This window comes from Tamandua tetradactyla, chromosome 7, assembly GCF_023851605.1.
Source record: "Tamandua tetradactyla isolate mTamTet1 chromosome 7, mTamTet1.pri, whole genome shotgun sequence".
Classification (NCBI taxonomy): Eukaryota; Metazoa; Chordata; class Mammalia; order Pilosa; family Myrmecophagidae; genus Tamandua; species Tamandua tetradactyla.
The window spans coordinates 30,995,611-31,009,713 of NC_135333.1; the positions used below are offsets into that span (position 1 = coordinate 30,995,611).

At 39.3% G+C, this 14,103-nt stretch overlaps 1 protein-coding gene across 9 annotated transcripts in view; it reads right to left on the minus strand.

Annotated features, from left to right (window-relative positions):
- The window catches only part of FAM227A (family with sequence similarity 227 member A), a 151,060-nt gene that overhangs the window by 38,758 nt on the left and 98,199 nt on the right, over positions 1–14,103 (minus strand). For 7 of the 9 annotated variants that reach the window (XR_013179305.1, XR_013179304.1, XM_077168840.1 and 4 more), the window contains exons 12-13: positions 11,588–11,666; positions 8,397–8,488 (exon numbers count right to left, since the gene is read on the minus strand). Coding sequence is in view for 7 of the 9 variants with exons in the window: in XM_077168840.1 (XP_077024955.1) it covers positions 8,397–8,488; positions 11,588–11,666 (171 nt within the window). In the remaining 2 variants the exon portion in view is untranslated. Of the gene's footprint in view, positions 1–8,396; positions 8,489–11,587; positions 11,669–14,103 lie in introns of all 9 variants that reach the window. The other 2 variants (XM_077168844.1, XM_077168842.1) reach the window with 1 other exon arrangement.

Below are 14,103 nucleotides of genomic sequence, written 5' to 3' on the forward strand. Positions count from 1 at the left end.
GTAGAATGGAATGAGTTCTAAATGTTGTGTTAATTTCTTTTCTTTTTTTTGATTAATTAAAAAAAATTTTAAAAATTGGATAAAAAAATAAAAGCACATAGTAGATTCAGGAAAAAAAATAAATAAATAATAGAGGAAAAAATGTTAAAATAAATTCAGTTTGAAATACTAGTGATCAATGAAAGGGAGGGATAAGGAATATGGTATGTAAAAATTTTTTTTCTTTTTCTGTTTTTGTTTTATTTTTCTGTCGCCTTTTATTTCTTTTTCTGAATTGATGCAAATGTTCTCAGAAATTATCATGATGATGAATATGCAACTATGTGATGATATTGTGAATTACTGATTATATATGTAGAATGGAATGAGCATATATTACGGATGTTTGTGTTTCTTTCTTGTAATTTCTTTTTAATTAATAAAAAATTATTAAAAAAAAAAAAAAAGGTAGTGGCATGCATATCTTTTTTTTCATGCATTATCTTTAGCCAGTAATTCCAGTTTCGGGATGCTAACCTAAGGAAATTACCCAAAAGAAAAGAAAAGATGTAGACACTAGTATATTTACTGCACAGATATTTACCATGGCAAACAACTGGAATAATTTAAATCTTCAAGGAGAAGTTATCGATGCTATCTCTACCCGAAGGAATAGCTTGCCGTGATTAAAAGGCCTATGAAGAGTTGATAACCTAAATGAATGTTTCAGATATAATACTAAGTTTTAAAAAATCAAGACACAAAATTGGGTAGATAGTATTATATATTTTGTATGAAATAAATATAATCATTAGAATAAATAAATAAAAAGAAAAGATGGATAAGAGACTGGGAGGATATTTCTCAAAATGTTACCAATTCATTCAGCAAGTTTTTAGTGAGTGACAATTACACATACACGCTGTCTTGGGAGAGTCATCGGAGAAAAAGACAATGCCAGCCCTCTTAGAGCGTGTGTTATAGTAGTGAGCAATACAGTAAACAAAGCAACAAATAAAATAATAGCATAATGCCATGTACAGTTAGCATTACAGATAAGAAACAAGTAGGGTAAGGCACAAAAGATGGGAGAGTAAGAATGGCAGGAGAGGAATATTTTCAATGAGGTGGTCCAGGAAGGCTTCCTGAAGAGGTGAGACCCTGCCGGGTCCTGAATGATGAGAGTGGAAGGAGCTATGGGAAGATCTTTGGGGAGTTGTTTCAGGCAAAGGGGCAGGAGGGACAAGAGACCTTGCCTGAGGTCGAAATGAGCTTGGTGTGTCTGAGGGACAGAAGCAAAGCCAGCATGGTTCAAATGGAATGTGAAAGGTGGAGAGTAAAAGATGAGGCTGCAGAGGGTATCAGGGCTCATGGGCCACAGTAAGGCATTAGGATTCTTCTCTAAGTCCCTGGAAGGTTTTGAACAGGGGTATAACATAATCTGGTTAATTTATTTTAAAGATCTCTTTGATTGTTATGTGGAGAAATAAGTGTAATGGGTATGGACCTGAGAAGAGCTAGGAAGCCTCTGCAGTGGTTAGGGAAGAGCCAAGGGGGGCCAGGACTTGGTAGTTGCAAAGGGGCTGAGATGTGACGGAATTTACAAAAGATTATGAAGGAAGGATTTGCTGATGGATTGGATGTGGGTGTGAGAGAAAGCAGGAGTCAAGGGTGACTCTAAGAGTTTAGGCACCAGCTGCTCAGGTCGGAAGACTTGATTTTCTTTCTTATTCTTCCTTTTTCCTTCCTCTCCTTTTCTACTCAAGCTTCAATAATGAGGACTTCCGGAGAAGATGGCGGCTTAGTAAGACGCGCGGGTCTTAGCTCCTCCTCCAGAAAAGCAACTAAAGAAACAGAAACAATACGAAACAGCTCCCGGAGCCACGACAGAGACCAAAAAGACAGCGTACCCCATTCTGGAACGGCTGAACAGGCAGGGAGAATCCGCTGCGGTGAGATATCCAAGGGGCATGTGTTTTCCCGGCCGGGGCGGCTGGCGACTGGGGTCCCCTCCACGCACGTGGCTCCCCGGTCTGAGTGGGAGCGTTGGATGGTGGGGCCCTCCCGCCACGCTTGGCGTCTCGGGCCAGCTGGGCAGTTTGGGCCGGCAGTCCCCCAAGCCGCGGCGGCCGACCCACCCCTCCGCGCGCGGTTTCCCGGGCTGACTGCAAGATTCGGACTGGCCAGTTAAAGGAGCCACAGCATCTTTTACTGGTGAGCCCCGCAGACAGACGAGCGCCACGAGTGCCACCTACTGGGCAGGAAAAGAAAAACAACCCAGAGATTTCACAGAAAAACCTTTCAACCAGCCGGGTCCCACACACAGGGAAATCTGATCAAATGCCCAGACACCAGCAGAAAATAATGGATGACGCTCGGAAAATTAAAGATATGGCCCAGTCAAAGGAACAAACCAATAGTTCAAATGACATACAGGAGCTGAGACAACTAATGCTGAATATACGAACAGAAATGGAAAACTTCTTCAAAAACCAAATCAATAAATTGAGGGAGGACATGAAGAAGACATGGGCTGAACAAAAAGAAGAAATAGAAAATCTGAAAAATCAAATCACAGAACTTATGGGAGTGAAGGACAAAGAAGAAAAAATGGAAAAAACAATGGATACCTACAATGGTAGATCTAAAGAGACAGAAGCTACAATTAGTGAACTGGAGGATGGAACATCTGAATTCCAAAAAGAAACAGAAACTATAGGGAAAAGAATGGAAAAACTTGAGCAGGGGATCAGGGAACTGAATGACAATATGAAGCGCACAAATATACGTGTTGTGGGTGTCCCAGAAGGAGAAGAGAAGGGAAAAGGAGGAGAAAAAGTAATGGAAGAAATTATCACTGAAAATTTCCCAACTCTTATGAAAGACCTAAATTTACAGATCCAAGAAGTGCAGCGCACCCCAAAGAGAATAGACCCAAATAGGCGTTCTCCAAGACACTTACTAGTTAGAATGTCAGAGGTCAAAGAGAAAGAGAGGATCTTGAAAGCAGCAAGAGAAAAACAATCCGTCACATACAAGGGAAACCCAATAAGACTATGTGTAGATTTCTCAGCAGAAACCATGGAAGCTAGAAGACAGTGGGATGATATATTTAAATTACTAAAAGAGAAAAACTTCCAACCAAGGCTTCTATATCCAGCAAAATTGTCCTTCAAAAATGAAGGAGAAATTAAAACATTTATAGACAAAAAGTCACTGAGAGAATTTGTGACCAAGAGACCAGCTCTGCAAGAAATACTAAAGGGAGCACTAGAGTCAGATACGAAAAGACAGAAGAGAGAGGTATGGAGTAAAGTGTAGAAAGAAGGAAAATCAGATATGATATATATAATACAGAAGCCAAAATGGTAGAGGAAAATATTATCCAAACAGTAATAACACTAAAAGGTAATGGACTGAATTTCCCAATCAAAAGACATAGAATGGCAGAATGGATTATGACCCAGCAATACCACTACTAGGTATCTACTCAAAGGACTTAAGGGCAAAGACACAGACGGACATTTGCACACCGGTGTTTATAGCAGCATTATCTACAATTGCAAAGAGATGGAAACAGCCAAAGTGTCCATCAACAGACGAGTGGCTAAACAAACTGTGGCATATACCTATGATGGAATACTATGCAGCTTTAAGACAGACTAAACTTATGAAGCATGTAATAACATGGATGGACCTAGAGAACATTATGCTGAGTGAGTCTAGCCAAAAACTAAAGGACAAATACTGTATGGTCCCACTGATGTGAACCGACATTTGAGAATCAGCTTGGAATATATCATTGGTAACAGAGACCAGCAGGAGTTAGAAACAGGGTAAGATAATGGGTAATTGGAGCTGAAGGGATACAGACTGTGCAACAGGACTAGATACAAAAACTCAAAAATGGACAGCACAATAATACCTAAGTGTAATGTAACTATGTTGGAACACTGAATGAAGCTGCACCTGAAATACGGTTTTTTGTTTGTTTGTTTGTATCTTCTGTTTTTGTTTTTTCTTTTTCCTTTTTATATATATATATATTTTATTAGTATTATTATTTTAATTCTCTTCTCTATATTAACATTCTATATCTTTTTCTGCTGTTTTGCTAGTTCTTTTCCTAAATCGATGCAAATGTACTAAGAAATGATGATCATACATCTATGTGATGATACTAAGAATTACTGAGTGCATGTGTAGAATGGAATGAGTTCTAAATGTTGTGTTAATTTCTTTTCTTTTTTTTGATTAATTAAAAAAAATTTTTAAAAATTGGATAAAAAAATAAAAGCACATAGTAGATTCAGGAAAAAAAATAAATAAATAATAGAGAAAAAATGTTAAAATAAATTCAGTTTGAAATACTGCGATCAATGAAAGGGAGGGATAAGGAATATGGTATGTAAAAATTTTTTTTCTTTTTCTGTTTTTGTTTTATTTTTCTGTTGCCTTTTTATTTCTTTTTCTGAATTGATGCAAATGTTCTCAGAAATTATCATGATGATGAATATGCAACTATGTGATGATATTGTGAATTACTGATTATATATGTAGAATGGAATGAGCATATATTACGGATGTTTGTGTTTCTTTCTTGTAATTTCTTTTTAATTAATAAAAAATTATTAAAAAAAAAAAAAGAAAAAAAAAGCTTCAATAATGATTATGGACTTGTTTTATAGTTAATAACTAGTACATTAAAAAAAACAATTAATACATTTTATTTTAAAGTAGTTAATAATTTAACCAAACAAAATGTCTGCCTCATGAATAAAGGTTGAGGCAGCACCTGACTACACTGTTCTCTAACCCTCTCCATTTTAATTGCTGAAGGGGATTTCTCTTTCCTATAGCAGGGTTTCTCAAGGGCAACAATGCTGGCATTTGGGGCCAAATAATTATTGTGGGGCGCTGTCCTCTGCACTGTAGGATGTTTAGCAGCATTCCTTGCTTACCCCCACTAGATGCCAGTAGCACGTTCCCAGTTGTGACAACAAAAGTGTCTCCAGATATTTGACCAAATGTTTTCTGCAGGGGAGAGGGCCAAATCACTCCCAGTTGACCATGTTTATTTTGTAGCAAGTCACCACTCATTCCAGAAACCCAGAAATCTGTAGGAGCCTACAGATCCTTTAGTACAGGGATTCCTAAGACCCCATCTCCAAATGGTTGCTGGTCTAATTTACTGGTCTCTAGCAAAGGGAAGGAAACAAGGGCTCCCTCTTCTCTCAGCTCCCTGATGGTGGGCTATCTTTCTAGGAAATGTCCAGGATAAGTAAATTCATAGAAACAGAAAGTAGATTAGTTGATTCCAGGGGCTGGGGTGGGGGTGGGGAGGAAAATGGGGAGTGACTGCTAATGGGTATGGAACTTCTTTTTTGGGTGATGAAAATATTATGGAATTAGATAGTGATGATTACATAATCTTGTGAATATACTAAAAACTATCGAATCATATATTTTTATCTTTTTTTTGCATGGGCAGGCACCGGGAACCAAACCTGGGTCTCTGGCATGGCAGGAGAGAACTCTGCTTGCTGAGCCACCGTGGCCTGCCCTGAATCATGTACTTTCAAATGGTGAATTTTATGGTATATGAATGATATATACATATAAAAAAACTTGGCTGTATCACTTGCTAGTTGACTCTGGGTGAGATACTTAAATGTTTCTGAGCCTTAGTTCCTTCATATATAAAATGGGGATAATAAATAAAACTTCCTAAGATTGTGTGAGGTTTAAATGGATTAAAGCCTAAGGTGTTTAGAACAATATCTGGCACAAACACTCAATGAATATTAGCTATTATCACACGTTAAGTTGAAAACGCAAAGTACAAAATAGTATGTATAGCATTCCAATTTGTGGGGAAAAAGGCATTCCATTCCTTCACGCACAAACATTTCTAGAAGGGTATATGGAAAGCAGTAGCAACATTTGCCCCCTAGGGAGTAGGCACAGAATCCTGTTTGGAAAACAAGTTTATTTTTTTTATTATATATCCTTTAATACTATTTAAATTTTTTTTACTATGCGCAATGATTATCTTTTTAATATAAACTATACTATTTTCTGCTTAAAAAAAAAAGAATGGGCAGTAGAGTGTATCAGTTTTGTGCCTCTTCAAGTGGCGGATTGGTTTGTTGGTCCCTTGCGTCTCTTGTGTATGGCTTGCAGACAGCCAAGCCAGCCCTCCTCTGGCATTTCTCTTCCACTTTTCTCTGACAGGCCCTAGGCTTTCAGCTACTTTCCGTTTCTGGGAAAAGCTGCCACCACCTTTTCTAACTTCTGGGTTTCCCCTCACCACCAAGACAGACTGAACAGCCATTGCCCATATCCTTTCTCTCTATCCACAGAGCAAGCCCACCAGTCCTTTCAGCATTAAATACCATAATACTACCAGTCTTTATTTTCTTCGTTTTATACAAGAAGGTCAGAAAGCTAAACGACTTGCTTAAACAATACAGATGAACCCATGAGCACATGAAACCATATTTGTCTGTCTTTTCCATCATACTCCATTGCTCTTAAAAGTTTCACTGCTATATGCTGAGGAGAAATAAGCAGTGGTTATAAATATGGAGAAATGTCAAAGGTTCAAGAAATCTTTTACAATTCTTGCTATACTTGGCTCCAATTCTACATTCTGCCTCCCTTGCTTTCCCTTTGGGGAAGCCCCCAAACTCTCACCCTCCCCAAGGTCCCGAGGGCCTCTTCCCACTATGCAAATCTGAAGTCACCATTAAGGGAAACAAATTGATATACATTACCTTCCATTGAAGTCTGTGGAGAAGAGTTGAGGGAGAGAAGGAGGAAAGGGGAGAACAACATTAAATTCACTGCCTTTAGCATACTAGGAACTGGGCGGATGGTAACTCGATGGTTAAGAGCACAGATTCATCAGTGGACACAGAGTTCTAGTTGGGATGATGGAAAAGTTTTGGTAATGGATGGTGGTGATGGCAGCACAATATCGTGAATGTAATCAATGTCACAATTATATACATGAAAGTGGTTAAAATGAGAAATGTTGTACTGCTTATGGGTTACACAATAAGAATTTTAAAATGAAACAAAAATAACAACAAAAAGAGTGCAGACTGAAAGTTGGACAGGTCTGCATGTAAATCTTGGTTTCATCACTTATTTGCTCTGAGCATCATTCTCTTCACTAATTAATTGGAGAACAATAGTAACTATCTCACAACAACCCTATAACCTAAGAAGTATGGTCACATTTTATAGAGCAGGAAATCAAGGTTCAGAGAAATGAAGAAACCTAAACAACAGAAGTAGGTGGTGCTCTCTTTCTATTACATTCAGGCTCCAGAATTTCAAGCAGGTAATTTAAATCTCCATCTTCAGACAAAATGCTTTCTCAGCTTGTGTCTATCTCAGTCAAGAATTTACCCTTAGGAGATTTCTTGATTCATGAGGTTTCTATCACCCTGAGTCTATAATCAGAAATACCCAAACTCTTACCCTGGCATCTTCACAGAGCTAGCTTTTCTAGCAACATCCCTGACCCTCCCCTTTTTTAAAAAAATTTTTATTGAGCTATCTTCTCAAACACATATTCCATCCAAAGGATACAATCAATGGCTTACAGTATCATCACATAGTTGTGTATTCATCACCATGATCATTTTTAGAACATTTACATTACTCCAGAAAAAAATAGAAAAATGAAAAAACTGTACATCCTGTACCCCATATTCTTCCCTCTCATTGACCATTAGTATTTCAATCTACCCAATTATTTTTTCCCCTTATCTCCCCATCCCTACTATTTAGTTATTTATTTTTCCTCATTTCTTTACTTATCTGTTCATACTCTGGATAAAAGGAGCTTCAACCACAAGGTTTTCACAATTACACAGTTACACTATAAAAGGTGCATAGTTATACAATAGTCTTTTAGAATCGAGGCTACTAAGGCGGGCCACAGTGGCTCAGCAGGGAGAGCTCTTGCCTGCCATGCTGGAGACCCGGTTCACTTCCCAGTGCCTGACCATGTTAAAAAAAAAAAAAAAAAAAAGGGAACAAGAATCAATGCTACTGGAACACAGCTCAACAGTTTCAGGTACTTCCCTCTAGCCACTCAAATACCCCATAAACGAAAAAGGGATATCTATATGATGCATAAGAATAACCTCCAGGATAACCTCATGCCTCTGAAATCTCTTAGCTTCTGAAATTTTATTTTGTCTCATTTCTTTCTTCCCCCTTTTGGTAAAGAAGTCTTTCTCAATTCCAGGATGTCAGGTCCTAGTTCATTGCCAGGAGTCCTGTCCCATGCTGCCAGGGAGATTTACACCTTGGGAGTCATGTCCTACATAGGGTTGGCTAAGAGAGAGAGCCTGCCCCTTTTTAAATCACTTTTACTATTAAATTTCCAATAATGTGCTCACCTGTTTAGGTAACAAAGACTTATATACTCTTGCTTCTGATACTCTCTTAGCTTGCTTTGCAGCTTTCCTCGAGGTCAAGGTATGATGAGGCTCTGTCAATGCAATATTAGCAAAAAATGATGAATGGAGTTTGTTCCCTGGATGGCAAGAGCACATTGCAGCTCTCAGCTTCCCATCGGTCTGAAAGTGTCCAGATGTATTTAGATCATTGGGAGATACTGGAGAAAGCAGCAACAGCAAATTCACACAACTTCACTTGCATTTTAGCCAGATATACACACACTCGCAGCCTGTATATCTGCCCATTTGCTTATCTATCTTCCATCCTTCTATCCATCCATCTATCCTGTGCCTCAAAGAATACCCACAAATAATTTTTCAAGGAAAATGACAAGGATACGGTGAAAATAATTAGGCCAGCAGAGAAGTAAAGTACCATATTAAGAGTAGAAACAATGAACTGGCAAAGACTCCAGAACTTTGACTTTGTTAAACACAGATTATAAAGCAACTATACTTACCATATTAAACAAACAAACAAGATGAGCTTGAAAATATTTGCATGGAACAGGGCTCTATAAAGTGCCCTACTAGGTTTAAAAAGAACCACTGCCTACCTTAACATTCAGTTTTTTAGGGTTCTCCTTTTTCTTTCTCCTTTTCATTTTTCTATTATTTCCAGGGGGATAAAGGAAAAATTTCTGACTTAAATAGCCATATTCAGAAGTCATTAAACCATTTTAAACATTTTTATTTTGTAATTTCCAGCAGATTATTCTATTAGTAAAGTTCTTGGAGTCTAATTCTGTTTCTATGTCTGTTTGTGGCAGTTGTGTCATGAGTTTTATAATTTGGACTGTGAGTCCTTCTCCATGGGGCTTTTATCCATTGAAATTCTGCATAATCTAAGTTGGGAGCCCATCATTCCATACTGTTTTGGTCTTTGCTTCCGGCTGGACATCCCAGGTATCAACCACTCAGGACTAATTTTTTATATTCATTTTTCATCTCAAGGTACCTGGACCATTTGGGTGGTGAAAATTCAAACTTGAAGCTTGTGTAAGCCTTGTCTAAGAAAGATAGTAAAACTTCCTTGTGGTCTTGTCTGTGTTGGTGGCCTTTTAAGAGGCATAGTTTTATATGGAGATTCTGATTCCAACTTCCTGCCTTATGTGTGGCCTCAAAGTCTCATCTCTTGTCCATCCATTACACGTACTGAGACCCAAACTCCTAAATTATGGAAAACAACCACAGCAGTCACCCTAATGGTTTACCTGGTTGCTGCTTAGACTTTCAGTCTTCTGTTTCTGGCCTCTGATGACTTCCTTTTTCCTTTTATATATATTCTTTAGCTTAGTTATACATTTAAAAATATGTTTATTGTATTTTATCTAGTATTTCTAGGTTTGTAGTAAGGACATCTTCAGGGTATTAGTCTGCTATATTGCCCTGGCCTTTCACAAATTTTGCCATCAGATAATGTTAAGTATTATAATTCATATTGATAAATTGAATTATTAGCTCACTCATTTGTTCATATTCAAAAAAGTATTTACCAATTTCCTTTATGTACCCTCCATTGTACTAGGCATCAAAGATGAAAAGAAATGTATGTCATGGCCCTAGGAGGCTGTAAAATAGCAAGGAACAAAGAGGATCCAAGACTGGCCCCTCTCTGGGAAAGATAGGGCAGGTTTCACAGGGAGGTTCCATTTGAGCAGGATCCTGAGGGATAAGAGGGAGTTTATCAGGTTAAGGCTGGAGGGTGGGGAGGGAGCAGGGGCATTTCTGGCAGAGGGAGTTGCTTGTGCAATGACAGAGAAGAATGAAGGAGTCAGACTCACGATAAAAAGGGTGAGTGTTTACTAAGTGCAGCATGGCTGAATAGGTGGGTAGTGGTTATAAAAGGACAGGGAACTAATCAGTTGTGATTACAGGGCTGCCTCCATGAACTGACAAGTTTGGACTTTATCTTATCAGCCCTTGGGGCCTGAAGATATATTCTTGGAGTTTGCTAGCTTTCCATGGGAACTTTATAACTTTTGTCTTTATATCAATGGTAATCTAAAATTGTTACAACAAGCATATGTTAGATTACCCAGAGAACTACCTTATAAAAGAGAACTGCTTTGTTGATATCAGTATCAATATTTGTATTTGAGCTCATACGAGCGTCAGCAGCACCCACCACTTTGTGTTGATACCATTAAACATAATCATAATCATTAAAAGGCTTTCTTTTTCCCTTTTTTTTTTTTTTACATGAGCAGGCACTGGGAATCGAACCCAGGTCCTCTGGCATCGCAGGCAGACATTCCTGCCTGCTGAGCCACCATGGCCCGCCCTAAAAGCCTTTCTTAACAGTGAGTTTGCAGAACTATTCTCTTAAGTTTCTGTGAGTTCTTGAGGATGAGAAATACAGTGATTGGCAATAGGAAGACACTGACATTTTTAAGAATAATGACAGGATCAAATATGTGTCCAGGAGAGATTTGTATATGGGAAGCAGGAAGAAGAAAGGATAAAAGTGTGTGTGGAGGGACAGTGGGGGTGTGTGGGGTGAAGCCTCAGTCTGGAGGAGAAAGATGGCAGAGGCTTGAACAATGACTCTACATTTAGTGGTTTGGTGTGTGGGTTGTCCAACTGCACAAATCTGAGTATTGGCACCATCATTATTAGCTATCTAAACAATCTTGGTGAAGTTACTCATTTCTGTGCCTCAGTTTCTTCATCTGAAGAACAAAGATAATAAATAGTACTATCTCAGAGTATTTGAGGCTTCTATGAGATAACACGAGGCATGAGTAAGTATTTGCTAAGAAGTAGCCAATAAAACCAGTGTGGATGGAGGGAAGGGTCAAATCTGAGAAATGTGGGGGGAGGCAGACTCTGAAGGACCCAGTGACTGACTGGCAGCAATCACTCAAACTGATTTTCTCCCAGTGCTAACAACTCTTCTTACCCATAGATATTAGCACCATGCTGAACGCATCAGCAAAAGTAGAACTTGATGTTCACTGAACTGAAAGGACAATTACATCCTTTCCTAGGACATATCTTGGTACCAAGGCCCAAGCTAGAACATGAGCGGGAATCAGGGGGGCGATTTTATGTTCGAATATACACGAAACCCAGGGTTCTGGACACAATAAGTCAAGGGCCTTTGTTTTCCTTCTTGGTGGTCAATGTACCTTTTGGAGTCTTACATGAGTTTTCATCTGAATTCTGCTTGGCTGAAGAAACCCTCTCATTGACTTCATTTAGACAAGGCTCTAGAAGGAAAAAAAAAAGAAAGAAGAAAAAGATTAGTAAAACTGGGAATGAGAGGAAAACAAGAAAGTAATACATGCAGTTTCTCAGATATTTCTCACTGCTCCTCTCAAAGGAAAATCAAAGGGAGGCATTCTGGGTTGAGGTGGAAAACACATGGGCTAGATACTGAGGCAGATTGGAGTTCAAGTCCCAGCCCTGTCACTCAACAGCATGGAACCTCTCTCCTGCCTTGGTTTCCTGGTAGGGTTCTTGTGAGGATTAGGTCAGCAAATGCATGCAAAGCGCCGAGAGGAGTGGCTGCTTATGGTAAATCCTCTATAAAGGTTATCAGTGTTTATCAATCACTCACCATGCCTCTCCCTTCAGTGATCAAAGGGTCTGGTTCTGGCCAGACACTGAAACCCTGAGGAGCGCTCAGTCCAGCAGGGGCAAGAAAGTTGAACTGATAACTACGCAAGGTGTAGAAAGTATTACATATTTATTAGAGCATTAATATAAGTTAAGACAGTTTGGATGTGAGTTATAGAGACTTAAAAGAACAGTAGCTCAAAGTAGGTAGGAACTTCTCTCCCACAACAAAGTGGTTCTGCTATGCTAAGTCCTTAGGAACTCTGACTTCTTTCAGCTCATGGTTCCACCCTTTCCTAAGGTAGGATCCTTGTCTCAAGGGTCCAAAATGGAAGCTAGAGCTCCAGTCATCACATTCACATTTCAGACAGCAGAATGGAGGAAAGGACAAAGTGACAAAGGGTCCAAAACATCCGCATTTAAGGAAGATTCCCCCAAACTGCCACATTCACTTTTATCTCATTAAGCAGATCTTAGTCACATGGCCATACATAGATGTAGTGGAGGCGAGGGAATGGAAGCTTTATTTTGGCCATGTATGTGCCCAGCTGAAAACCAGAGGCTCTCTTTCTGAAGGTGAAGGGGAGAACATACATTGAGATATACAAATAGTTTATCAAAAGTAGTATGAGTAAATCATGATGTTTGAATGCTTGATTCTGTCTGGGGGAGAGCTGGAGGGTTTCCAAGGAGAGAAGACACTTTCATTCTGTCTTTAAGGACGAGTAGGAGCTTGGCAATGTTAAACAGATGGCCCACCAAGTGGCAGACAAGCAGTCCACCAGCCTCAACAGCACCAGTTTGCTTTTATATAAATGTGATATTTGAATGGGCAGGAGAAAGCTGAAAGGACTGGCTATGGATTTTTATAGCATTGAGGTGGTTCCTGGGATTTGTTAGAAAACACTCCCAGGGCTCAATGAAGCATCATGCTCATTCTTAACAGGCATCAGAGAGCTCTGCAGTAGAGCAGAGAATAAATGCAAGAATACTGGCTTGGATTTAATGGTAAGCCAGCTTATTTATTAGTTGAAAAGACAGCATGATTATACAGAAAGAGCTCAGTATTCTGATGCCAGCTGAAGTCAACTGTGTGGCCTTAGGCAATTTAGTAATTTTCCTATTTCTTCACCCATGAAATTAAGATAATACCCACCCTGCAGGGTTTCTGTAAAGACAAGAGAGGATCTACACAGAGAGAAACAACAGGGCATGTGTGTGGTGGGCTCACCATAAAGACCATGTTCATCAACTTACAAAACATGTTCCCATCCATTTTCTCATTTTGTCCAGCAACCACGCTGTGAGCAGTGAGGCAAGGGGAACTATATCGTCAGGGTTAGGATAGGATGTAAAGTGAGATTGCTCTGGGATGCCCTTCCCAACCACAGTACAGAGGAGCTGTTCAACTCCCAACTGCTCTGGTCGCCCTGCTGCTCTGCTTTGACACGCTGAAGGCTTAAGTGTGGTGAGGGCAGAGGAGCTGGAGGAGCCTGTGATCTGGGGATGCCCAGAAATGTCCCAAAGGGGAATGGGCTTTGCAGTTCTGATATGAGCAGGTATGGACAGAGCTGGAAGAATCTAGACCATTGTTGGTAATCACGGTTACTGAGTTCATGCTCTGGAACTTAGAAACTCCTGGTTAAAATTATTAGATATTCTGATTGGACATGACTATTTAACTCTATCCCTAGATTGACTCTGTAAGAATTGATAACAGTGGTGATGCCCTTTTGCAGATTGGCTCAGATTTGCTTAGAGCTATTTGCAGATTGGCTCAGATTTGCTTAGAGCTATATACCTAATAGGTGGTATCACCTAGAGGGGAATTTAGGTCTGGCACCAAGCCTAGTATGTTTTTCTGCCTTTGCTTGTGGCTCCTGGGTGGACATTCATTCTCAGTTTCCATATTTTGTCACAGATATATAAAGCTAAGGCAGAAATTGTTCCTTTTTCTCACCCAGACCTCTCTGTCAACGTTTATTTAAGTACCTACTTAACATCTTCATTTGCATGTTTCTTAAAATTAACAAGTACAACACTGAACTCTTGACAACCCTCTCCTACCCTGAACTTGCTTTTCATC